This window comes from Bos grunniens, chromosome 17, assembly GCF_055505025.1.
Source record: "Bos grunniens cultivar Pamir isolate PY7600 chromosome 17, Bosgru_T2T1.0, whole genome shotgun sequence".
NCBI lineage: Eukaryota > Metazoa > Chordata > Mammalia > Artiodactyla > Bovidae > Bos > Bos grunniens.
This window is the reverse complement of record NC_141181.1, coordinates 70,613,682-70,638,135: the sequence shown is the minus strand read 5'-3', so window position 1 is coordinate 70,638,135 and position 24,454 is coordinate 70,613,682. Positions and strand designations below refer to the sequence as shown.

The window sequence follows — 24,454 nt, the reverse complement described above, 5'->3', positions numbered from 1 at the left end:
ATTTATTATGTGAATCTACTTTTTTTTTTAATGTTTGAAATTTTACATTAAAATAAAGAAACTTCCAAACCACCGCTCTTGCTATGGGAACATGTAGGAACAGCTTCGAGTCTGACTTCCCACGCTGTCTTTGCAATTGTATCTCCCGCTGGGCCACAAGCTCACTCACATTACCTTCTGAAAGCTCAACATATGTGGGCTCCTGCAGGCACAGCTCGGAACCCCCCAGGCCTCTGGATAGACACCGGGGGGCACAGAGGGCACTTGATCTGGCTGGAAGGGTGGAGGGGCAGGGGTTAAGGCTTATGGCAATGTTTTCTCCTTTTCCCCAAGTCCCACCTCCCCAGGAATAAATGCATCCCTTCCTACAAAGACATCTTAAATCCCACATCCCAAAGCAAGATGGGATCCCCCTGGGGTCCTGAGAGCTGCAGCGCCTGCTCTTCACGAAGGGACCACACACTCTAACGCCTAGAGAAGCTGGTCGGGTGGCGGACTGAGGGACCAAGTCAAGTCCAAGCACAGAGGATGCACTGGCTCCACAGTGAACCAGGGCACAAGCCCACCTAAAGTGCCAGCCCATCCACCATGGCCAGGCTTGAACGGGGACCCAGTGCTAACTGAGTCTCCACTAGCTCAAGCCAAGCAAATATTACATATTATATGTAACATACCTTTGTATGACATTATCTATATTTTTCATATAACCACGCATCATGTAGGTATATGTTATCTATTTTTTCATATAGGAATTCACTAGGAAATTAAGATTTTTTTTTTTAAGGCTTTTTTTTTTTTTTACTACTTATTTATTTATGTATTTTGGCTGTGCAGCACATGTGATCTTAGTTTCCCAGTCAGGGACTGAATCCATGCCGCTTGCAGTGGAAGCACAGAGTTTTAACCACTGGACCACCAGGCCTCGGAAGTCAAGATTTTTATATGAACTCTTCAAACAAACAAAAAAATTGTTCAAATATTGCCCAAATATTCTAAAAATATTCTGTGTTTTTTGGATAGAGAAACTACTCTTTAATGGTGGCTATGTGTCATTGTAAGTTTATCTATACCGATGGACAGAGGAGCATGGTGGGCTACAGTCCATGGGATCGCAAAGAGTCAGACACGAATTATGACCAGACTAAACCACTACCACACCCACAGAGTGTGAAACACCAAGAGTGAAGCTCGATGTAAATAAACGGTGCACTTTGGGTCCATCAGTTGCACCAAATGGGCTGCTCAGTGAGGGACGGGGATACTGTGTGGGGAAGGGTGCATATGGGAACCCTCTGTTCCACTCAATTGTGCCTTGAACCTAAAACTGGATTAAAAACAGAAAAGTCTATTAAAAATAAAGACAAACAAAAAATCAACCCACTAACAAAAAAAAAAAACAACAAAAAACATTGTGGGGAAAAAAAAAACAATTGTACATGTATTTCAAATCAAGCTCCAGACTTCAAGTTCATAAATTCTGGCCTATTTCATGACATTCAACACTTACCATGTATTAACCTTTCTTTTCACCTGCCTGTCTTTTGTCAATTACTGGCTCCTTGGCAGACAGCACCAACATTTCACCGCACTTGGGCCTACGGGGCATGGAGGTATCTCCCTCCACCGGGCACTTACTTCTGACTGGCCTCCATCTCCAGCAGGGCAGACAGAGCTGAGGTTCCCTTCTTCCCAACCGGGGGGCCGGCCGACTCGAGAGAGTGCGTGGGGATGGGCCCGGCCATCTGCAAGCCTTTCATGGTGGCCCCTTTCTAGAGCAGAGAGAAGGAAACAGGCCATCAGATGCTGCTGTGTCCGCTGTGCCTCAGGTTCTGGGAACCTATTAGTACAGTCCGGGAAGATGAGATCCAGGAGCTGGAAATGCCAGGAAACAACTTTTTACCAAACCAAAAGTCCCAAGTAGCTGTCAGACTCAAAACAAACTGCCTCTTTGAGGCGGTTTACTTACATTTTACTTTTATCACAGTTTGAGGAAGTAAACAATGTTACATCTACATTATGGAAAAAGAAACTAAGTCTCAGAAAAGTGAAGTTCAGTTCAGTTCAGTTCAGTCGCTCAGTCCTGTCCGACTCTTTGTGACCCCGTGAACCACAGCACACCAGGCTTCCCTGTCCATCACCAACTCCCGGAGTCCACCCAAACCCATGTCCATCGAGTCATGATGGCATCCAACCATCTGATCCTCTGTCGTCCCCTTCTCCTCCTGCCCTCAATCTTTCCCAGCATCAGAGTCTTTTCCAATGAGTCAGCTCTTCACACCAGGTGGCCAAAGTATTGGAGTTTCAGCCTCAACATCAGGCCTTTCAATGAACACCCAGGACTGATCTCCTTTAGGATGGACTGGTTGGATGTCCTTGCAGTCCAAGGGACTCTCAAGAGTCTTCTCCAACACAAAATTCAAAAGCATCAATTCTTCGGCTCTCAGCTTTCTTTATAGTCCAACTCTCACATCCATACATGACCACTGGAAAAACCATAGCCTTGACTATTCGGACCTTTGTTGGCAAAGTAATGTCTCTTCTTTTTAATATGCTGTCTAGGTTGGTCATAACTTTCCTTCCAAGGAGTAAGCCTCTTTTAATTTCATGGCTGCAGTCACCATCTGCAGTGATTTTGGAGCCCCCAAAAATAAAGTCTGACACTGTTTCCAGTTTCCCCATCTATTTGCCATGAAGTGATGGGACCAGATGCCATGATCTTAGTTTTCTGAATGTTGAGCTTTAAGCCAACTTTTTCATTCTCCACTTTCACTTTCATCAAGAGGCTCTTTAGTTCTTCTTTACTTTCTGCCATAAGGGTGGTGTCATCTGCATATCTAAGGTTATTGATATTTCTTCCAGAAATCTTGATTTCAGCTTGTGCTTCCTCCAGTCCAGCGTTTCTCATGATGTACTCTGCATATAAGTTAAATAAGCAGGGTGACAATATACAGCCTTGACATATTCCTTTTCCTATTTGGAACCAGTCTGTTGTTCCATGTCCAGTTGACTTGACTCCAAAACCAAGGTTCTTTCCACTACACAGCTCTCCTGGAAATGATGCTGTGTACAGAAGACAGCTGAACTTGAGGTTAAAAACAAAAAGTAAAAACACAACTGATGATGAAACACTGCTCAGCAATGGACAGGAATGAACTGTGGAGTCAAGCGACAAGTTAGATGAATGCCAAAGGCGTTATGCCGAGGGGAAGAACGCAGCCTGGAAAGATTATGCGCTGTATGATCCCATTTATAGGGTATTTGGAAAAGACAACTGTAGAGCGATGGAGAACAGACCAGTGTCCACCAGGGTTAGAGATGGAGGGATAGTGCGACTCTAAAGGGTGCTGGGAGAGCTTTCCTTGGAGTGATGGAACTGTTCTGTGTCCTGACGGTGGCGGTGATGGTGGTGGCATGAAGCTATACGTTTATAAAACTGAGAGACCTGTGTGCACAGCCACACAGGCGTGCACATGGGCCGAATCATCCCAGATCAGCCCTTTGTTAGCTGGGTGTCCTGAGACACATCCTCCCATCACCGCTACAAGCCTCAGCACCCTCACTGGGGAGTGAGTCACTGAAAGGAGGCCCAAGGGTGCGGGTAAACTCTACAAGTGACTGAAGTGACATGGCTGCTGTTGAGCAATCCGGTACCAGGGCACACAGGCAGCTGTGCCTGACACCGGGAACCCTGCAGGGAGCTCATGGAGGGCTTTGTCTTCGGGTGGGGAGCTTTCCCCCGCTTCCCCCACCACCAACCACTGCATCCTGCACTGAAGAAGAACCCACTCTGCTGGACTGAACATAATCTCTGGGGGGCTGTGGGGTAAAGAACTGGCCGGGGAGGGGCTGCTGACGTGAGAAGAGGCGGTCCCTGCAGCCCACACCCGGCTCAGCCCGCGAGGGGCCCCGGGGCCTCACCCGCATCATGCGGTCCGAGCGGTGCCGCCGGCGGATGCGGTTCAGGCCCTCCACGAAGCGGATGAAGCCGTCCAGGAGCTGCCACTCCTCCTCGTCGGCCCGCGGCCGGTCCCCGTAGATGTCGCAGTGCGCCTCTCCCTCCGTGATGCGCTTGGTGGCGGTGACGCAGGCCGGCAGCAGCAGGAAGCGTGTCCTCCAGAACTTCAGGGACTCGATTAAGCTGCGGAGAGATACAGCGGGAAAACGGCTGGAGGTGAGACCAAGCCAGTGGAGGTGAGACCAAGCCAGTGGAGGTGAGACCAAGCCGGTGATAGAAGCACCTCCAGCGAGGTGCATCCATCTCAGCACCCCCCCCACCCCCACCTCCAGAGTGGGGTGTGGAGGGTCCATCTGCCTGGGAGCATGTGCCCATCTGAGGTTGCAGGCTCCAAGGGAAGACCTCCAAGGCTGCTCTTCCCTTCTACCCCAGAGACACTGGAATGCTTGTGTGCACCCAGGCCCAGTGCAACGGCAGCCTTTTATCATTACAACCATAAATCACACATAAAAATGAAAAGTTAAAAACAAGACATCAGAAAGCTTTTTATGTAGAGAATGCATATACAACAAGGTCCTACTGCACAGCACAGAGAACTATATTCAATAGCTTATGATCATCAAAAAGAACGAAATACTAGCCAGGACAGGGAATCAACCTAGATGTCCGTCAGCAGACAAAAGGATAAAAAAGCTGTGGTACATATACACAATGGAATATTACTCAGCCATTAAAAAGAATGCATTTGAATCAGTTCTAATGAGGTGGATGAAACTGAAGCCTATTACACAGAGTGAAGTAAGTCAGAAAGAAAAACACCAATACCGTATACTAATGCATATATATGGAATTTAGAAAGATGGTAATGATGACCCTATATGCGAGACAGCAAAAGAGACACAGATGTATAGAACAGTCTTTTGGACTCTGTAGGAGAAGGCGAGGGTGGGATGATTTTAGAGAACAGCATTGAAACATGTATATTATCCTATGTGAAACAGATTGCCAGTCCAGGTTCGATGTATGAGACAGGGTGCTCAGGGCTGGTGCACTGGGATGACCCTGAGGGATGGGATGGGGAGGGAGGTGGGAGGGGGGTTCAGGATGGGGAACACATGTACACCCATGGCTGAGTCATGTGAATATATGGCAAAAAACACAATATTGTAAAGTAATTAGCCTCCAATTAAAAAACAAAGAAGAAAATACCGCCATTACTGTGACATGGATGCACCTAGATATTATCATAATGGATGGAGTAAGTCAGAGAAACAAATATCATGGCACCACTTAAATGTGGAATCTGAAAGAACGGTACAAATGAACAAAACAGAAATTGAATCACAGATGTAGAAAACAAACTTAACCAGTTACCAAGGAGGAAAGAGAGTGGGGAGAGACAAATTGGGAGACTGGGATTGACATATACACGCTACTATATATAAAATAGGGCTTCCCTGGTGGCTCAGTTGGTAAAGAATCTGCCTGTAACGCAGGAGGCCCGAGTTCGATCCCTGGGCCGGGAATATCCCCTGGAAACAGAAATGGCAACCCACTCCAGTATTCTTGACTGGGAAATCCCACAGACAGAGGAGCCTGGCAGGCTACAGACCATGGGGTCGAAAAGAGTCAGACATGACTGAGTGACTAAACCACCATATATAAAATAGATAACTAGTAAGAACCTACTGTACAGCACAAGGAATTCCACTCAATACTTTGTAATGATCTATATGAGATAAGAATCTAAAAAAGAGTAGACAAATGTATGTGTATAACTGATTCACTTTGCTGGATGCCTGAAACTAACACAGCACTATAAATCAACTATACTCCAATTAAAAAAAAAAAGAAAAAAATGTACATTTACATGAAACCATCACACTGCACACCTTATGTATATACTATTTTTGTCAATTATACCGCAATAAAGCTGAAAAAAGATTTTTAAAAATCCTAGGATAAACCATGGGGGGGCTTCTCTGGTGGCTCAGATGGTAAAGAATCTGTCTGCAATACAGGCGACCCCGGTTCGATTCCTGGGTGGGGACGATCCCCTGGAGAAAGGAATGGCAACCTACTCCAGTATTCTAGGAGCCTGGTGGGCTACAGACCAAGGGTTGCAAAGAGTCGGACACAACTGAGTGACTACACTTTCACTTTCACAGGATAAACCATAATGGAAAAGAATATTAAAAAAAGAAAGTACATATATAACTGAACCACTTTGCTATATAGCAGAAATTAATGTGACATTATAAATCTACTACACCTCAATGAAAAAAAAAAGTTACAAGCACTCAGGAAGATGTGAAGAGCACGGACATTCCACCAAAGGGCACATCCTCACCAGGTTTTTTTGCTCTTTGTTGTTCCATATGGTAAAACACATGTAACACCATTTAGCATTATAATGATCTTTAAGAGCACATTCAGTGGCGCTCAGTACATTCACACTGCTGTGTGATCGTCCTCGTCCATCTCATCACTGAGTTTTTAACCCAATCCAGATGTGTTTTTCCCTCCACTTTTTTTTCCCTAAGAATGCCCTCATTTTACAATCAGGAGGAAGAACAGAGGCATTAGATTACAGACATGTGGCAGGCCACGATGGGAGGAAGCCAACTCGGGCTCTCTGACCTGAAGTCCTCGGAGCCGGCAGAGCAGATGTACTGATCTAAGTAATTCCACTTGTACTCCTCCAGTCGCTCATGCGAGAATTCCACCCAACAGGAGACGAACTCTGAATCGGAGTGGGAGGGGCAGAGGCTGTAGGTGTAGTGGATCTGGGCGGACTCGTACGGGTACCTGAAAAACAAAGGTCCAAACAAGGATATCCGCCAACTCTTCTGTACCTTTTCTTTCTCAGTATTCTTGGCATTCAAGCACAGTGACCAACTCATCTCAGGGGGCTGGTAATGGAGATGTCTCAGTTTTTAAACCAGAAAAACATCTACTTCTGCAGTATTGATTATGCCAAAGCCTTCGACTGTGTAGATCACAACAAACTAGAAAATTCTTCAAGAGACGGGAATACCAGACCACCTGACCTGCCTCCTGAGAAATCTGTATGCAGGGCAAGAAGCAACAGTTAGAACTGGACATGGAACAACAGACTGGTTCCAAATTGGGAAAGAAGTATGTCAAGGCTGTACATTGTCACCCTGCTTATTTAACTTATATGCAGAGTACATCATGAGAAACGCTGGGCTGGATGAAGCACAAGCTGGAATCAAGATTGCCAGGAGAAATATCTATAACCTCAGATACGCAGATGACACCACCCTTATGGCAGAAAGTGAAGAAAAGCTAAAGAGCCTCTTGATGAAAGAGAAAGAGGAGAGTGAAAAAGCTGGCTTAAAACTCAACATTCAGAAAATGAATGGCATCCGGTCCCATCACTTCACAGCAAATAGATGGGGAAACAATGGAAACAGTAAGAGACTTTATTTTCTTGGGCTCCGAAATCACTGCAGATGGTGACTGCAGCCATGAAATTAAAACAAGTTTGCTCCTTGGAAGAAAAGCTATGACCAACCTAGCTGCTGCTGCTGCTAAGTCGCTTCAGTCGTGTCCGACTCTGGCGAACCCATAGACAGAAGCCCACCAGGCTCCGCCATCCCTGGGATTCTCCAGGCAGGAACACTGGAGTGGGTTGCCATTTCCTTCTCCAATGCATGAAAGTGAAGTTGCTCAGTCGTGTCCGACTCTAGCGACCCCATGGACTGTAGCCTACCAGGCTCCTCCGTCCATGGGATTTTCCAGGCAAAAGTACTGGAATGGGGTGCCATTGCCTTCTCCGACCAACCTAGACAGCATATTAAAAAGCAGAGACATTACGTTGCTGACAAAGGTCCGTCTAGTCAAAGCTATGGTTTTTCCAGTAGTCATGTATGAATTTGAGAGTTGGACTAGAAAGAAAACTGAGCGCTTAAGAATTGATGCTTTTGAAGTGTGGTATTGGAGAAGACTCTTGAGAGTCCCTTGGATTGCAAGGAGATCCAACCAGTCCATCCTAAAGGAAATCAGTCCTGAATTCATTGGAAGGACTGATGATGCTGAAGCTGAAACTCCAATACTTTGGCCACCTGATGCGAAGAACTGACTCCTTGGAAAAGACCCTGATGCTGGGAAATATTGAAGGCAGGAAGAGAAAGGGACAACAGAGGATGAGACGGTTGGACGGCATCACCGACTCAATGGATATAATTTTGAATAAGCTCCGGGAGTTGGTAATGGACAGGGAAGCCTCGTGTGCTACAGTCCACGGAGTTGCAAAGAGTTGGACATGAATGAATGACTGAACCAAAACCTTCTTATTCTTCTATCATATTCTTTGTTTTTAACTGGAGTGTTAAGACTCATGCTAAACATTGTAAGCTGGATCAAATCCCTTTCAGAAATAGGTGAACTGCAACCATAAAACACAACCCTGGAAAGCAGACTTTCCTGGTGGTGCGTGGAAATCCGCTGCCAATGCAGGGGACACTGGTTGGATCCCTGGTCCAGGAAGATTCCACATGCAGCTGAGCAACTAAGCCCATGCGCCCCAACTGCTGGAGCCCAAGCACCTAGAGCGTGTGCTCTGCAACAAAAGAGGTCACTGCAGTGAGAAGCCTACACAGAGCAACTAGCCCAGACACCAGCCCCGCCCCTGCTGGCCTCAACCAGCCCTTGCAAAGCAATGAAGACCCAGTGGGGCCAAAGATAAATACATAAAAATTAAAAAAAGAAAACCTGGGAAACAAAACAGTAACTCCAAAACAACAACTACTCACTCAATCTCCCCGGTGTGAATATACATGCAATTCAGTATGCGGACAGTATGTGTTATAAACATCGCTTGGTAGGTAGACATGATCTAGGACAGAAGCTGAAAATGTTAAACCCCCAGGACTCACTTGGGAAGGTAGCGGGTCACTGTGATCATCTTGTCTTTCAGTGTGACTTTGTGGAAGGTTCTGCCCATGCTCAGCCAGTACTGGTCTTCCTCTTCCGGGCGGTTTCGGGACACAAGGCCTAATAAGGAAAAGAAGAATTTCCTCCATCTGGTTGAGGGTCCTCCCTTTAAAAGGCAATTGCTTCTCTTCCACATAGATTCAGAAAAGGAGAGACAAAAGAGGCAACACTTTCAGTTTGACAATTTCGTGGAAAAGAAATAACTCTTGGTTGGAAAAAAAAAAAAGTCCTGAAGGTGGAAGATTTTTCTGTTACTGAGCCAGCCAGCAGGGGGTTGGAGTCGGGGGTACCGACAGCATCTGGATGATACACTTGAGGCTGAACGACCTGATGCCTCGTCCTCTGTGAAGGGAAGTTCTAAGCTGGATGTTAACTGACTAAAATGGAACTCCACCCTTCTCAGGCACGAGCTGCCCCCTGGCATCTGAGACCCTCGCCCCTGGGGCAGCCAACCCAGCCCATGACGCCCACTCTGCTACACCATGTTTCAGACGTAAAGGATCACTTATTGGGAACTGCCGTGGCAGTTCAGTGGTTAAGACTCTGTGCTTCCACTGCAGAGGACATGGGTTCAATTCCTGGTCGGGGAACTAAGATCCCACATGCAGTGCAGCCAAAAAAACAAAAGAACCACTTATTTATTTGCTCAAATTTCCTTCTCCAAACATCTGCTCCTGTTGTTTCTTCTGCCTTCTCTTCCATCTCATCTCTGCCTTCTCACCATCAAATTCCTAAAGATTGTTTAAGGTCACCATCAAGTGCCACCTTCTTCAGAAAGCTATCAGACCTCATCAATGGTGAATTCTACCCTGGATATAGCTCCTTGTGTGTGTGGGTCTCACTCCCGACAAAGTAAAAGTTCCAGGAGGCCAGGGCCCAAATCTTGTTCATCTTTGTATTTTCAGTAGCACCTTATAAAATGCCTGTTCAGGGAAAAGGCAACCTGGATGGGACCACTAACATGGAAAGGGAATTCATACCACTGTGTTTAGGATAAGAACAAAATCCTTCACATGGTCTGTGCAGCTTGGGTGTCCTGATGTCTCTGGCCATGTTGCTGGCTTACTCGTGGTACTCCCCACACTTGTCTTTTAGGTGCCTGGAAAGTCTCACGAGGCCTTTGCACACACTAATCCTGCTGCCTAGCATGCTCTGCCCTCCACTCCTCTCCTCTCACACTAAAAACTCCTGCGTGTGTTTCAGGTCGCAGCTCAAACATCACCTCCTCAAAGAAGCTGCCCCTGACTCTCCAGACCAAATCCAATCCCATATTAAATACTCTCGGGCAAGCATTTTGATTTTTCCGTCATGGTCTTTATCATAACATGGCATTGTATTTCATAGTTTGACTAATGTTATTTTGTCCTATAGAGCAGGAGCTTCAGAAATACTAATGAATGAATGAGTGAATGAATGAATGAGTGAACTAATGAAATAATGAGTGAATGAATGAGTGACATAAAATGAGTGAACTAATGAATGAATGAGTGAACTAATGAAATAATGAGTGAATGAATGAGTGACATAATAAAATGAGTGAACTAATGAAATAATGAATTAATGAAATAAGGAATGAATGAATAAAATGAGTGAGTGAAATAATGAATGAATGTGTGCAATAATGAATGCATGACATAATGAGTGAATGAACACTGTCGTAAGTTCATAGACCCATGCTGTCCTATACCAGGCACGGTTGCTTCCATGGTGGAAGAGAATAAGATGAAGCTGAAGTTATCCTAGCAATCAGAAAGGTTATTAGTAGAGTCTATAATATGAGAAGGCGGCATCACGTGATGCATATCACAAGAGGCTTTTAGAAAAAACCCAGAGGAACCCAAAGCTTCATGCTGAACAATGGGCCCTGGACGCAAGGACCACTAAGCCTCCATTGACAGGTCCATGCTTCTTTGATCCTCTGACTGGAGGAGCTTTAATGGAACCAAAGCTGGCCTGAGGTTTGGTTCTGGCTGTCTAGGGAGCAGGGTGGGGTGCTCACTAGCTACAAGGAGGAAGCAGGGGATGAAGAGATGCTCAGTGATGGCTCCAGGAAGTGACCGCCACTCTCTGGTTCCAGGCCCCCACATGTAATTCTCGCTGCTGGACTTGTTTCAGGGGAGACCTCCAGAGCCCAACTCAAACTCAGCCAGCACCACCGAGTCTCTGTACTCACTAGCCTCTGCCACTCATGGATGACCCATCTTGGCTTCCAGTCACTGAACTGCAATGAGCTGCAGTGACAAGAATAGGGAAGGAGGGGAGAACAAGCATAAACTTCAGGTTCAGGTAACATTAGAGGACCTACTGTGTCAGGCACTGTGCACGAAATAAACCCAGGCCTTTGGGACAGGAATATTCACCCTGTAGTTTGACAGTTCGGCCCCTGCTCAGCCACCTGGGACCCAAGGAACTGCTCAAGCCAGGCTGGAACATTCCTGAACTTAGGCATACCCTCTTCCTTAAAAGGAGAGCTGGAGATTAAAGAGAGTTTTAAGATAAGTCTGAACTTGGAGGAGACGTTAATTCTTGTATAAAGTGAAAATTTTAAGGGAAAAAAAAATGGGTAAGCAATATAGCAGAGAATATCTGTATAAATATGCCATTATATAGATGCATTAATATGTTATTATCAGTATACATAAACATATGAATATATATACATAAACATATAAAATTACTAGATCAAAAAAAATGTGTGTTGAAAAACAATGACTTTAAGTGTATGTATTCCCTACTATCTTAAGAACTTGTTTCCACAAATTGAATAGAGGAGAAAACTCAGGGTCTGCAGTGGAACCTCACCCCGGCTGTAGAGCGGGCTGCTGCTGAGTGGCGGCGGGCCAGCAGGGCTGGGCTTCTGTGCGCGGGGCTGAACGATGATCTGGTAACCCTGCATGAGCCGCTGGCAGATGAACTCTTCAAATACCTGCTGGGCCGTCATCTGCACGCCCTCCTCATCCCTCCTGAAAAGACAGGACATGCCAGGAGCACAGTGAGAGAGTTCCCAGTCCCCAGCTCCATCCCCGTGAGCCCTTCCGTGGTGGTACGTGAAACTGAAGGTTTGCAAACCAGTCTTGGGAGAAGCAAAAGCCAGGCACCTCTCTGTCACCGACCTGTCGATGTCAGCCTCCGGGAGGAGATCGTAGCAGCCCTCCGTGTAGTCATTCTGTAGGCCCTGGCGGTCGGGGAAGTAGTCCGTGGTGAGGGGGAGGCACGCGGGAGTCGTGAGTGACTTCCAGTCCACACCAACTGTGCAACAGAAGCCTGGCACTACAGGGGGAGCAGACAGCGTCAGAACTGCCTCGTGTGAACAGGGAGGAAGGTAGTGAGGTCACCAGGCAGGTGTGGGATGTGGGTGGGGAGTGGGGGGGAGAAGGGCAGTGTGATAGGTGATCAAATTGCCAGGAAAGGGAGGGAGAGAGAAAGGGAGGGGGGAGGGAGAAAGAGAGAGAAACAGAGGCTGTTAGACAACGCAGTGCTTATCCGACCCCACCATGCAAATGGGAGTCGCAGCTGACACTTTTCATTTTCTGCTGATCGTGAGCTGCAGCCGTGAGTCCAGTGAGGTTACGGCAGGGGCAGGCCAGGCAGAGTTACACATCGAAGCAAATCAATGTCCTGAGAGCAGAAGAGAGGCTCAGGCCAGGAGCCTCCCGGAGGCGGCGGAGGGGCCAGGTGGGGAGGAGAGGGGGGTGCAGCTGATTCTGGAGGGAACAGCACAGGGGAGCAGAACTCAGGATTGAAAAGTAAGTCACAGATCCATCAGGGCAGGAAGAGGAGTCAAGGGAGGACGTCTGGGAAAGTTACGAGGCTGGAACTTTAGGAGCCGGAGTTTAACAATCTAGAGATGAGAGCTGTCATGGCAGAGTGGGCCTGACCCTCTGGGTCGGACAGAGATCACCTGCGCTTTGGTGAAGCAGGGCTTCCCCACCTCAGGGCATGAGACCTACTCTGGTCAGGATAATTCTGTCATGGGGGGTGGTCCTGGGCACTGCAGGATGTGAGCAGCCTCCCGGTCCCTACTCACTAGATGCCAGTGGCATCGCCTGGTTGTAAAAACCAATGGTGTCTGCAGACACGGCCACATGTGCCCCGATGAGCAGAATATTCCTTGCTGAGAATAACTGAGTTAACGCAGGGGGGCAGTCAGCTTCTTCAGTCAAGTAAGTGAACACTGTTTTTCAAATCTCCATACAAGGGAACAACTAGAAGCAGATAAACTCCTCGCTTCAGGCTCTGTGTCCCCAGCGAGACCCTCACACGCCTCATCTCCCATGGCTCCTCGGCCTTGCGCCCGCTGTCCCCGACACCCCTCCTCTGAGCAGGTGTGGTGCCATCATCAACCCCTTTAAACACCTGGCCGAGCTGAATCCCCCCAAGGTCACAGGACCAGAAGCCTCTCTGCTCAGGGATCTTTCCTCCTTAAAGTGACCAACGTGCCCCCAGGAAAAGAGTGTCCCTGAGCCTGGGGGCCAGGGGCCAGGAAGACTTTCGAGCTGAGTCCCAGGGGGAAACATGCCCAGCGTGCAGCCACAAGGCTTTGGGGAAGATGACCTGACCTGCAACAAGCCTAACTCCATGGTCTCCACTCCAGGTCCCGGGTGACTTCTGGTTGGTTGGTCTGAATTTTATTTTATTGTGGTAAGAGCACTTAACTTGAGATCTACCACCTTAACAAATTTTAAGTGTACAATTCAGTATGCTTAAATTTGGGACAGTGCCATGCGGCAGGCCTCTAGAGACCTTACTCACCTCACAAGGACTGAAGTTTTACACCCACCAACTGGCAACACCCCGCACCCTGGCCCCCTTCCCCTGGGACCCTGGCAACCACCTCTGCGCTCTCTGAGTCTATGAGTCTGACTCTATACAGGCCTTGTTAACTCCTTAATACCCCAAGAACTCAAAACACAGCGAGAGGGAAGCAGGGGAGGGACAGGAATGGATTGGGAGTCTGGCGTTAGCAGATGCAAACTGACATTTAGAATGGATCAACAGCAAGGTCCTCATGTATAGCACGGGGAACTATATTACATATCCTGTAATAAGCCATGATGAAAAAGAATATAAAGAAAAGAATGTATATATGTGTATAACTGAGTCATTTGGACGTACAGCAGAGTCGCACAACATTGTAAACCAACTACACTTCAATAAAAAACAAAAACAAAAGACCCAGTCCACAGCATCCTAGTTAGCACCCCAACTTCCCATATGGCAAACGAGGGTGAGTTTGTGTGAGCTTCCGGGTTAGAATCAGCAGCAGAAGGTGGGCGCCAAATGGAGGCCCCAAGGGGCGGCCGGAAGTGCAAGGCCCTCTGCTGCTGTGCCTTCTCACCGTCCTGGCCCTTGCCAGTTCCTTGACCCTTGGCACTAGAAAAACCTTTTAGAAACAGGGTCCACGGGCACACATGGAGACTTCAAACCCTGTGGTGAGAAAAGCCCCCAGTTCTTAGCTGGGTGCTGCTGCTGTTTCCCTGGGTAAAGAGTCTGGGTGGCGTCTTTTCCACCTCCAGTACCTCCAGGCCCTGCCAAAGCCTCTGAGGTGGTTCCAGCTCAGAACCACACAGTGACAAACACAGATGACAAAATCCAGCGCTGGGCTTGCAGAGGAGAAACAGGCTCATCTATTCAAGGCTGGCAGCTTTCTAGAAAATAATCAATCTGCCAACTATTCTTTGGAATATATTCCAAGGATCTGAACCAAGAGAAAAAAATACACCCACGGCACCATGCATTCATTATATACTATTAAAAAAAAAAAACTAGAAATCACCCAAATGGCCACCAATAGACATGATTATCCAAATCACAATATAGTAACATGTTTGATATTGACATGAAAAATGACTAGCATGCCAGACCTGGAGAACCAGTGCAATGATTGCTAAGTTACTTAAAAGTGGGGACAAAAAAGATTTGGTGATGTACATACATCCATTGGTCACAGTGAGGTAAAGCAATGTTGATCAAGCAGTAGAGTTTCTTTTTCTGGTCTTTTGCTATTGCTGATATTTAGATGTTCAGCTATTTCAACAGACAAGGATGATCAATGTAAATGCAACCCAGACACACACTTCCAACTGCAGGGATGTAAACAGCTTCAGGTCTTATTCCTTCTGACTTCTCCCCACAGCCACTGTTAGGCATCTCAGAGCCAAGGCCAGCGCCGGGAATATGGCCACCCTTCCCGTGTGGCCTCCCCGCCGCTCCCTTTCCATCAGAGAAGCTACAGACTCTCCCTCACCACACTGCCTTCCCGCACCTGAGACGTGAACGTCCAGGCTGTTCTCCCCCAAACAGGGCTCCCTCTTGCTCCCCCTCAGTGCCCTGACCATCCACCCACATCCCGCCTCCCTCCATCAGTCGCCCCCTCTTACTTGGGTCTGGGGAGGTAGACACACTGTCCTCTGGAGAATCCTTATTCTGCGTCCGAGGATTCACATCTATGGAAAGATAAAAAGAGTCTGTTTCAGTGAGGCTCATTTTGCAAAAAAGTTCTGACCAGTTATAGTTTTAAAAAAGAGAGAGAGAGAGAACCTTCCACACCAGTCATTAAATTAGGATTTCTCTGAAACTTCCCTCTTTTCTCCAGAGCAGATTTTATAGTTCCAAGACTCATCTTCTGAAGAATCAATGGGTCTACGAGAGCTGCCTCCCCCAGGCCCAGAATCACACTCCATGTCCACCCTGGGAAAATCCTGAAGCAGTTACCACCCGAACCCATGGTTCTCCCGCTTCAGGTCGCCAGGAAACTCGCTCTAAGCATCACTAGCTGAATCCACTCGTGACTGGAGGCAAACTTTATTAACTAATTTTATAAAATTTCAATTCCGTTGTCTTCCTCAAGTCAAGTTTCAGAAAGGCAAGTTAACTTACAGAAAACGAAGACATGAAATAGTAACTTCATTGTTTCTTTCAATTTTACTGTTTCTCGTATTCATTTGGTATACCATCTATCCTTTGAGGCTTTCCAAAATCTGCCACCCATCTAAACTCATGTTCCCCTATCCCTGTAAAGGCTCTCTGAATAGTGCAGAAATCAGAAACAGCAGCCAATGCAGGAGACATAAGAGAGGCGAGTTTGATCCCCGGGTCAGGAAGACCCCCCTGGAGGAGGGCAGGGCAACCCACTCCAGTACTCTTGCCTGGAGGATCCCATGGATAGAGGAGCCTGGCGGGCTACAGTCCACGGGGTCGCAAAGAGTTGGACACGACTGAGCGCAGAAACAGCAGGACAGCTGGCTGCTGGCTGGAGAGACCAGGATAACACCTCCACATCTCTGGGTGTTAAGTTGCTACGTGTATAAAATGTATTGAATGACTTACCCCCTACAGGAATGATCAGATAACAAGTGCTTCCAAAAAGCATAAAGCCTGTATCAATCAATAAAAGCTCCTACCCTCCCTGCACTTAGAATCCCTCACCTTCTAACTCTCCTCCTGACCAAATACCACCCCTTCGCATCTGAGGTGCCTATCCACTTCTGTAAGCCAGTGGTCCTCAAACTTTTTGGCCCCAGGGACTAGTTTTGTGGAAGACCCTCTTTCCACGGATGGGGAGGGAGGGGGGCGGTCCTGAGACGATTCAGCATATTGCATTCATTGTGTGCTTTATCTCCATTACATCAGCTCCACCTCAGGCCATCGGGCACTAGATCCCAGAGGTTGGGGACCCCTGCTTAAGCGACAAGGCCACCCTTCTCTTCTCCAGTCTCAAACCACACTGCTCCCTCTGGGTCTCTGATCATTTTTATGGGGGGGGGGTCCCCTTCCACATATAATTGAAAGCTTCCAGGCCTGGTGCGGCCCTCAATAGTGATCTCATAAGCAGCCCTCAATCACGACTCACTGACAGACCAATGATAAATGTGTTCCTGACCAACATGTTCTCAGCTAAAAACGTAACGTGCAGCCCATTTATAATTCCATGCATTATTAGAAGCACAGCTTCTAAATAGGTCACCCGAAATTGTGGCTGAAATGATCCCAAAATAGACATGGCCCTGCTTTTCCATCCCCATGTCGCTCCCGGGGGTGGGCCTGCTCAGAGCGTCTCCTGGGCGGGTTACCTGCACCACTGCCACGGAGCAGGCTGACCGAGAGCTCCTCCGTCCCAGCGAAGCTCAAGAAGGACGTGCCGTCGCCGGGCTGGCGGGAAGTGCTGTGCCTGCAGAGAACAAACAGAGCCCAGCCGCCTAGCTTAATGTGGATCATCACCTCTTTTATCCTGCTCACCCTGTCTCTGGGGGGTTTTCATCAAAAACAGGCCTGAACGTTCAGCCACATGGGCTGGCAAACACTGAGATCCACATCGCAGCTGCCAGGCTTCGGGATTCAGAGCGCATGCCAGCTCTAGACTCTCACCCTGGCACCCCAGCTGCATCCCCATCACCATGCCAGATGCCTGCCCTCTCCATCCTAAGCCTGCCCCTGCTGATACCCCCAGCGGGACGTGAGGTGCTTCAACAGAGGTATCACGTTAAGCCGGTAAAGAGGGTCACGCCCTGCTTGTGTCCCACATCCAGCCCATGGGATGCTGGGACGGCTGGAAAGGGGCCAAAGATTGCACCTTGCAAGAGTAACACATCACAGAAGACCCAGTATAGCCTGGGCTAGAGCACGTCAAGGGTTAAATGACTTTCTTCCTAGGCTGACTCTCTCTGGATGCCTTGTAACACATTTAGAACCCCGGTTCAAAAAGACTTGTTTCTATAAACACAGGCCTTGGTCTCCATTGTTCTAACTTATTTACTTTTTATCAAGCAAAATTTTAATAATATAGAAATATGTAATAGTCTTTGATCAAAAATATCACTTGAAAGTCAGTAGCACCCGTCTCATGATTTGCAATTTGTCAACCACTACTATTAAATAAATTCTTATACAGTGGTTATTTTGAGATCCTCAACAATACAATAAAATATGAAAAATAATTAAAAAGATAAATATTTGCAGTGAAGGCATGACTCTAATTCTTTTGGGATACCTTGCTTTCTGCATTAACCCAACAGTGGGATTCCTCAATGACCAAAACGACAAAAGTCACAGACTGACTGCCCAGAACACACAGCAGGAACCACCCACCCTGGAATTCATTTTCACCCTCGACTGAGGATCAGAAGTAACTCATGTCTGTGGTTGACAAAGCGTGTTTTGAATTAAAGCGGAAGCCAAAGCAAGGGCCTGGGGAACATCTTTGGCAAAAACACCCCAGGCTGTCTGTGTCAACGGGCCCAGGGAAGGGGACTGACAAAGGGTGGTGCTGCAGCCCCACCACGTCCCCGAGTCTCCCGGACGTGACGCGTCATGGGCAGCCCGTTCCGCCAATACCCCGGCACCTCCCAGAGCCCCAGGCCCAGCCTCACCTGCCGGCAGCCTCGTGGTATGCCAGCTCCAGCAGCTCCGCGGAGGAATGGGTCAGGTCCCTCTGCCCGCTGCCCTGCAGCTCTGCCATATTCTGTCGGGTCTGGTGATGGATCTGAATGGCCTCTCCCGACGGTCCTATCCAGACAGAGACCCACTGACCATCGTCCCCCCAGAAGCCAGAGCCACACTCTACCTCACACTGTCTCTCTTCCTGCTGCTAGGACACGAGCGCTGGAGAGGCTGAAAGGCAACCACAGCACAGAGGAGCATCATGTCCTCAACCCTCTGGCTCCCAGACGGGACGTCGCCTTCTCTGAGCGAGGCTTGTCCTCCTGTGAGGCCTCAGCCTAAGAATATTGCAGGGACCTCCCCGGTGGTGCAGGGGATAAGAATCCGCCTGCCAGTACAGGGGACGCAGGTTCAGGCTCTGCTCTGGGAAGACCCCACATGCCTTGCAGCAACTAATCCTGCATGCCACAACTACTGACCCCATGCTCTAGAGCCTGAGAGCCACAAAGTTAATTCACCAAAATGAGAAGCCCGCACGCTGCCAACTAGAGAGTAGCCCCCACTCACCACAACTAGAGAAAGCCTGCGTATAACGATGAAGACCCAACACAGCCAAAAATAATAAAAGAAAGAAAGAATATTGTGGGAGCCTTTGTTTCACACACATCAAGTGAGATACAGTAGAGAAAGACAACAGCATAGGAGGCAGGGGCTCCTCCCAGGAACAAGTCAGACAAGAAGAACACATGTGGCTGTCCCTGCCTCCAGGTGCAGAGAAGGATGACATCTCTGACTGAGGCCAAGCAGGGACGGGTGCTGAGGGCCAGGACTGGGAGTTCCTGGCCAGGGCTCTTTCCCAAGAAAAACTTACCCACGGGGAAAGTGTGCATCCAGCGCCTCCTGTTGGACGTGAGCTTCATGGGCATCCGTGAGGGCGCAAAGGGGTTAATCAGTGCCCGCTGGGGCGTGTACCCCCCGGGGCGGACATGCAGCATGGACTCTGCGCTGCCCACGTGGAACCTGCCCGGTGCGCTGGAATCCCGCTGTGGTGGCTCCATCATGTTCTCCAGGACGTCTGCCAGTTACCGTGGGGATGAGGGGGGAGCATAGAGAGAAAGCACAGGGTCACGGGGAAAGCAGGACTAGGCAGGAGAGCCTCTGAGGCTGACAAGGACCTTGGAGGGTGTACATGTGAGGGAAATGAGGGAAATCGCCAAATTATAGAGAAATGAAATACTGGGTTTGTTTACTTTTTAAACACTTAAGAGAAGGAGGTTCTGGTCCCTAAAGTACTAGCCTAGTGAAGCTACACCCAAAGCCAATGGAGAGGACCACACATTGCCTGGATACCCTGGACTCTGAGCTGGATGCAATGACTCCATGGAGCTGTCTCCTCTGGGGATGGGGTGGGTGTATTCTGTATACGGGAGGAACAATACAGGTAGGTATTTGGTGACCAGAAGGGGGGACCCTGGCAGAGACAGCAATGTGTTCAGTTCACTAGACCCATTTGATTTTCCTCTGAGGCTCACAAGGAGAGGGCAGTTTCCGGCCCCTTTGCACTGGGGCCACAGAACAGTTCCAGTCAGCAGAGCACAGGCAGAAGTGACCTGTTCCACCTGAAGGTCTGGACCACTGACACCTCCACTCATGACCTCCCTTCTCCTCTCCCCTGCTGTAGAAACTCTGGAGACCTGTGTTGATGACCATGGCATCCCGGGATAGAAGGAACCCCAGGCCCTAGGTGACTGGGTGGACAGAAACCCCCTCCCACTGATGCAGAGGCCTGGAACATGAATAAGCAATCAATGTGACTGTGTTTAAAAAAATAATAAATTCATGGGAGGAATAAATGAGGAAATGAGTGTATCCAGCCTTGACCAGGCATGGAGATGGCACGCTATTTAGACCCAATCCGTCCCACCCAATGGCAGACAGGTCCCTAACCTGGGTGGATCAAAGAGTCGAAACCTACAACCAGGTCCCCTGAGGAATGTCGCATGCCCACCAAGCAAACACCCAGGTTAGAAAGTGGGTCCAGGGCCTTCCCTGGTGGCCCAGTGGCTAAGACTGTGTGCTCCCAGTGCAGGGGGCCTGGAGCCGATCCCTGGCCAGAGACCTAGACCACACGTGCCACAACTAAAAGAGATCCGAACAACGAAGACTGAAGTGCCCGAGTGCTGCCGCTAACACCTGACGCAGCCAAATACATAAAGACACAAAAGATTAAAATGGCTGCCCAGCCCTGCCCTCTGACCTCGAGTGCTGGTGTAGCCCAGGGAGCTGCTGACTTCGTACTGGTGCAGGTGGGGGTGAGGGATCACCAGGATGTTGGCGCTCCTGCCCAGCGAGCTGTCGTCAGACGCCTGGCTCCTCACCTCCTCCGTGGGCAGCGTCCGGCCGGGCAGCGAAGGGCTGGATGAAACGTCGCAGGAGCTGGCGCTCTTCCGGCTGTGACTCTCCCGCTCTCGCACAGACCTGGCAGGGGGAAGACCAAGTCACTGTCTCCAGCCCGGGCTACATGGAAGACCAGTAATGATAACCTTCCATGGGATCTCTGGGTGGGAGGTGACGCAGGAGGTACTCTGCCCTGAGCAGCTCCAGGAAGAAACAGGGGAAATGATGGACAGTCCTCCCGTGGCCAGAGTCCTGGGATCAGAGCCTTAGAGAAGCGATCCCTCAGTCTGACGCCACCTCATCCCACCATCAAGCTCAAGTCACGGAAAATGGAGTTTTGACTTGAGGTCACCCAGGAGGAAGCACACAGCACCACCTGAGACATCTCCTGGCATCAGAAATTGAATCTAAATCTCACTGGGCCTCCAGAGACAATCGCCAGTTTACAGGAGACTCAGAGACGACAGGGCAAGTTAAACATAATAAGGGAAATAAAGAGCCAGAGGAAGAAAAAGCAAGACACTCTACAGTCACAGAAAGGACACAAGATGAAAGCCACGTGTGCACCTTCTTCAGATCCCAACCCAAGCAAACTAACCATAAAAACTGCATTTTTGAGACAATTGGGAAGTCTGGAGAGGGACTGGCTATCAGAGGATATTAGCAACCAGTGTGAATTTTGTTACCAGTAACACAGGTACTGTGATCATGTTGGGTTTTGTTTTTTGTTTTTTTAATTATTTGTTAGAGACACACACTGAAATATTTACAGGTTAAAAAAAAAAAGGGTATCTGAGATCTGTTTTAGAATACTCCAACGAAATTTCAAATGTGGGAGAAGTGATAAAACAAGATTGACGACATGCTGATAACTGTTCATTTCACTAGTCTCTGAAAGTTTCCTTAATAAAAGTTAAAAAAAAACAAAACAAAACAGTATGCCCTTATTAAAACATGAAACTCCCTGAGACAGGAGCCTCTGGAAGTGGCAGGAAGAAGGATCAGAAGGAGAGAAGTCCAAGGGAAGCAAAAATTCAGAATGAAAGAGTCAGCAACTGCCCACAGGGCTGCCCCTGTGATACCAGAGCTATTCTCTCTCTACCTGGAAGAGTTTTAAAGTGAGAGCTTAAATGGAGCCTGAAGATAGACCCCAAGGGCAGACTGCACATTTCATTATTCCAACAATAAATATTTGAGCACCAGCACATGCTCAGTCCAGTGGAGGGACACAGCACCGATTAGGGCACGGCCTATGCCCTCGGAACAGTCTGAGTCTCTGGGACATCGGGTCTCGCCATCTTTGGTCAGAAGAAAGAAAACCAAGGATCTTGGACCCTGGACATGTTCTTAGATGCTCAGAAGAAAAGCAGCACCACGCCCTAAGGCAGCACCCATGTGCAGCGAACTGCTGCTAACAGCGCTACCCTGAGCTCTGAGCACTCTCGGGACCAGACATCAGGATGGGATGAGGGGAGTGGACACAAGACGAGCACGTGGCTAACCCTAACCCGTCTGTCATGATGTGAAGAGACAGGGGGTTTTTCCAGCCAGTGGTACTGAGTTACAGCACACTTTCCATACTAAGAAATACAGAAAATAGACTGGCAATGCTTGGTCAACGACGGGGGGAACAAAAAAAAGCTAGAACTCTGTTTCCCACATTCTAAAAACAAATCTACACAAATCACTAAGCATAAAAACTAAGACTATAGGGACTTCCCTGGTGGTCCCGGGGTAAGGGCTCCAGGTTTCCACTGCAAGGAGGTGTGTCGTTTGATCCCTGGGAATCGCGTGCCACAATGTGCAGTCAAAAACAAACAGACAGACAGACAAAAACCAACACTGAGAGAACCAGGAGAAAACATAAAACACACATCCTGGACCTGGGGTGGCTTCCTTACACTAGACCCAGAGATGGCTGTTTTGGTAAATCGAAGCACATCACAATGAAACCCTACTGTGTGACCCAAATACCAGGGAGCAAATTTCAAACACAAGAGTTAGAGAAAGAAAAGTATCTTGCCCTCTGGGAATAATAAACCTAAGAGAAACTCTGGACGCTGGGATCGATCTATTGCTCTATCTAACTTGGTGGCTCAGACGATAAAGAATCTGCCTGCCATGCAGGAGACCTGGGTTTGATCTCTGGGTTGGGAAGATCCCCTGGAGAAGGGAATGGTTACCCACTCCATGATTCTTGCCTGGAGAATCCCATGGACAGAGGAGCCTGGTGGGCTACGGTCTATGGGGTCCCACAGAGTTGGACACGACTGAGTAACTAACACACTTTCACTTTATCTATTAGGGGCTGCTCAGTGAAATGAAGATTCTAGAATTCACAAATTGCTCCTCTTGACTAGAAAAAGCAGAATGCTCTCCTTATTTGCGAACACTTCATTATAGCAAACATAGCTAACCAAACAGCTAGGCCAGAGAACGGGAAAACAGACTCCCTAACGATATACACACTAAGGCTTCCATTTGGCTCATTTTAATTTAAGATATTTTCAAGGTTGCTCTCATGCAGGTCCCTCTGGGGCCTCAGGTTTTCCTAGTTAGTTTCTACGTCCACCCCCAAAGCACATCTGGCAGAGAACCTGCAGGTGCCGAGGCGCTGAGCCCGGGAGGGGCCAGGGAGCCTGAAGACTTGTGCGTCGTAAGCATCGTAATCCACCTGGATGGGAAGGGCATTCTCAGATTCTTTGGGGGTCCCGAGAGCTGAAACACATAAAAAATATCAACTGTCATCAAAACACACTTCAACAAGAGGCCTTTGGATGGTCTTCATCAAAATCTGCAAGGTATAGGTAGGTCATCATCAGCATCTCCACGTGAAAAACAATGAGATAACAACCCATGATCAGGTTGCAAAGATTAAATGATTTTTGCATCAAAATGATAGAGAAATTACTATTTACAAGCACTAAGTAAAGGCCAGATGATGGCACCATTTCTTTCTGTGATCCCATTGTTAAAAAAATAGCATCTTAGTGGGGTGGGGAGTGGGTGGGAGGGAGGCTCAACAGGGAAGGGATTTATGTATCCATACGGCTGATTCGCACTGTTGTACAGCAGAAGCTAACACAACATTGTAAAGCACTTATACTCCAATTAAAAGAATAAAAAAATCAATCATAAAAAATGGCACCTTAATGGATATATTGCAGAAGGAAATGGCAACCCACTCCAGTACTCTTGCCTGGAGAATCCCATGGACAAAGGAGCCTGGTAGGCTACAGTCCATGGGGTCGCAAAGACACGACTGAGCAACTATGCATATATATATATATACACACACACACAATGTGTATCTTTAGTCCTTTAAAACTTTCCACCCCATTCCTATAACCAACCTATGGAAAATAAACACAAGATTTTGAAAAAAAAAAAAAGTTTTGTTATCACCCACTTTGCAGTGGGTGATGACAAAAATATATGCAGTCATTAAGGGACCTTCCAAAGGTCACACAAGGGGAATTCAGGTCCCAAACTTGGCCATGAACTTTTTATTCAACCTCACAAAATCCTGTTGCCATGGCTCAGTTGACTCTTCCTAAAAGTGATGAAAGAAGGAAACAAATACTCACATGTATCACGGCCATTTTTTGCTTTCTCACAGGTGGGCTGTAAAGTTAAACAGATAGTTAATCACTCCTGGAATTTGCCCTGCTGTTTATTTATTCAGTGCAGAAGACTATAAAGTCTTAACATGAATTTCTCAATTTTTACTCATGACCACTGGGGAACAGGGGTATTTTAGGGCCA

The 24,454-nt window shown here is 47.9% G+C and overlaps 1 protein-coding gene across 13 annotated transcripts in view; it reads right to left on the bottom strand.

The window, feature by feature from the left end:
• Positions 1-24,454, bottom strand: part of DEPDC5 (DEP domain containing 5, GATOR1 subcomplex subunit) — a 72,474-nt gene that overhangs the window by 24,394 nt on the left and 23,626 nt on the right. For 7 of the 13 annotated variants that reach the window (XR_015144783.1, XR_015144785.1, XR_015144784.1 and 4 more), the window contains 13 exons: positions 24,277-24,313; positions 23,287-23,407; positions 20,550-20,770; positions 19,164-19,367; positions 18,283-18,418; positions 16,987-17,084; positions 15,295-15,360; positions 12,028-12,211; positions 11,717-11,877; positions 8,857-8,974; positions 6,596-6,763; positions 3,919-4,138; positions 1,636-1,769 (listed from right to left, as the gene is read on the bottom strand). Coding sequence is in view for 9 of the 13 variants with exons in the window: in XM_086348855.1 (XP_086204981.1) it covers positions 1,636-1,769; positions 3,919-4,138; positions 6,596-6,763; positions 8,857-8,974; positions 11,717-11,877; positions 12,028-12,211; positions 15,295-15,360; positions 16,987-17,084; positions 18,283-18,418; positions 19,164-19,367; positions 20,550-20,770; positions 23,287-23,407; positions 24,277-24,313 (1,868 nt within the window). In the remaining 4 variants the exon portion in view is untranslated. Of the gene's footprint in view, positions 1-1,635; positions 1,770-3,918; positions 4,139-6,595; positions 6,764-8,080; positions 8,541-8,856; positions 8,975-11,716; positions 11,878-12,027; positions 12,212-15,294; positions 15,361-16,986; positions 17,085-18,282; positions 18,419-19,163; positions 19,368-20,549; positions 20,771-23,286; positions 23,408-24,276; positions 24,314-24,454 lie in introns of those variants that run through there. The other 6 variants (XR_015144786.1, XM_086348857.1, XM_086348859.1 and 3 more) reach the window with 4 other exon arrangements.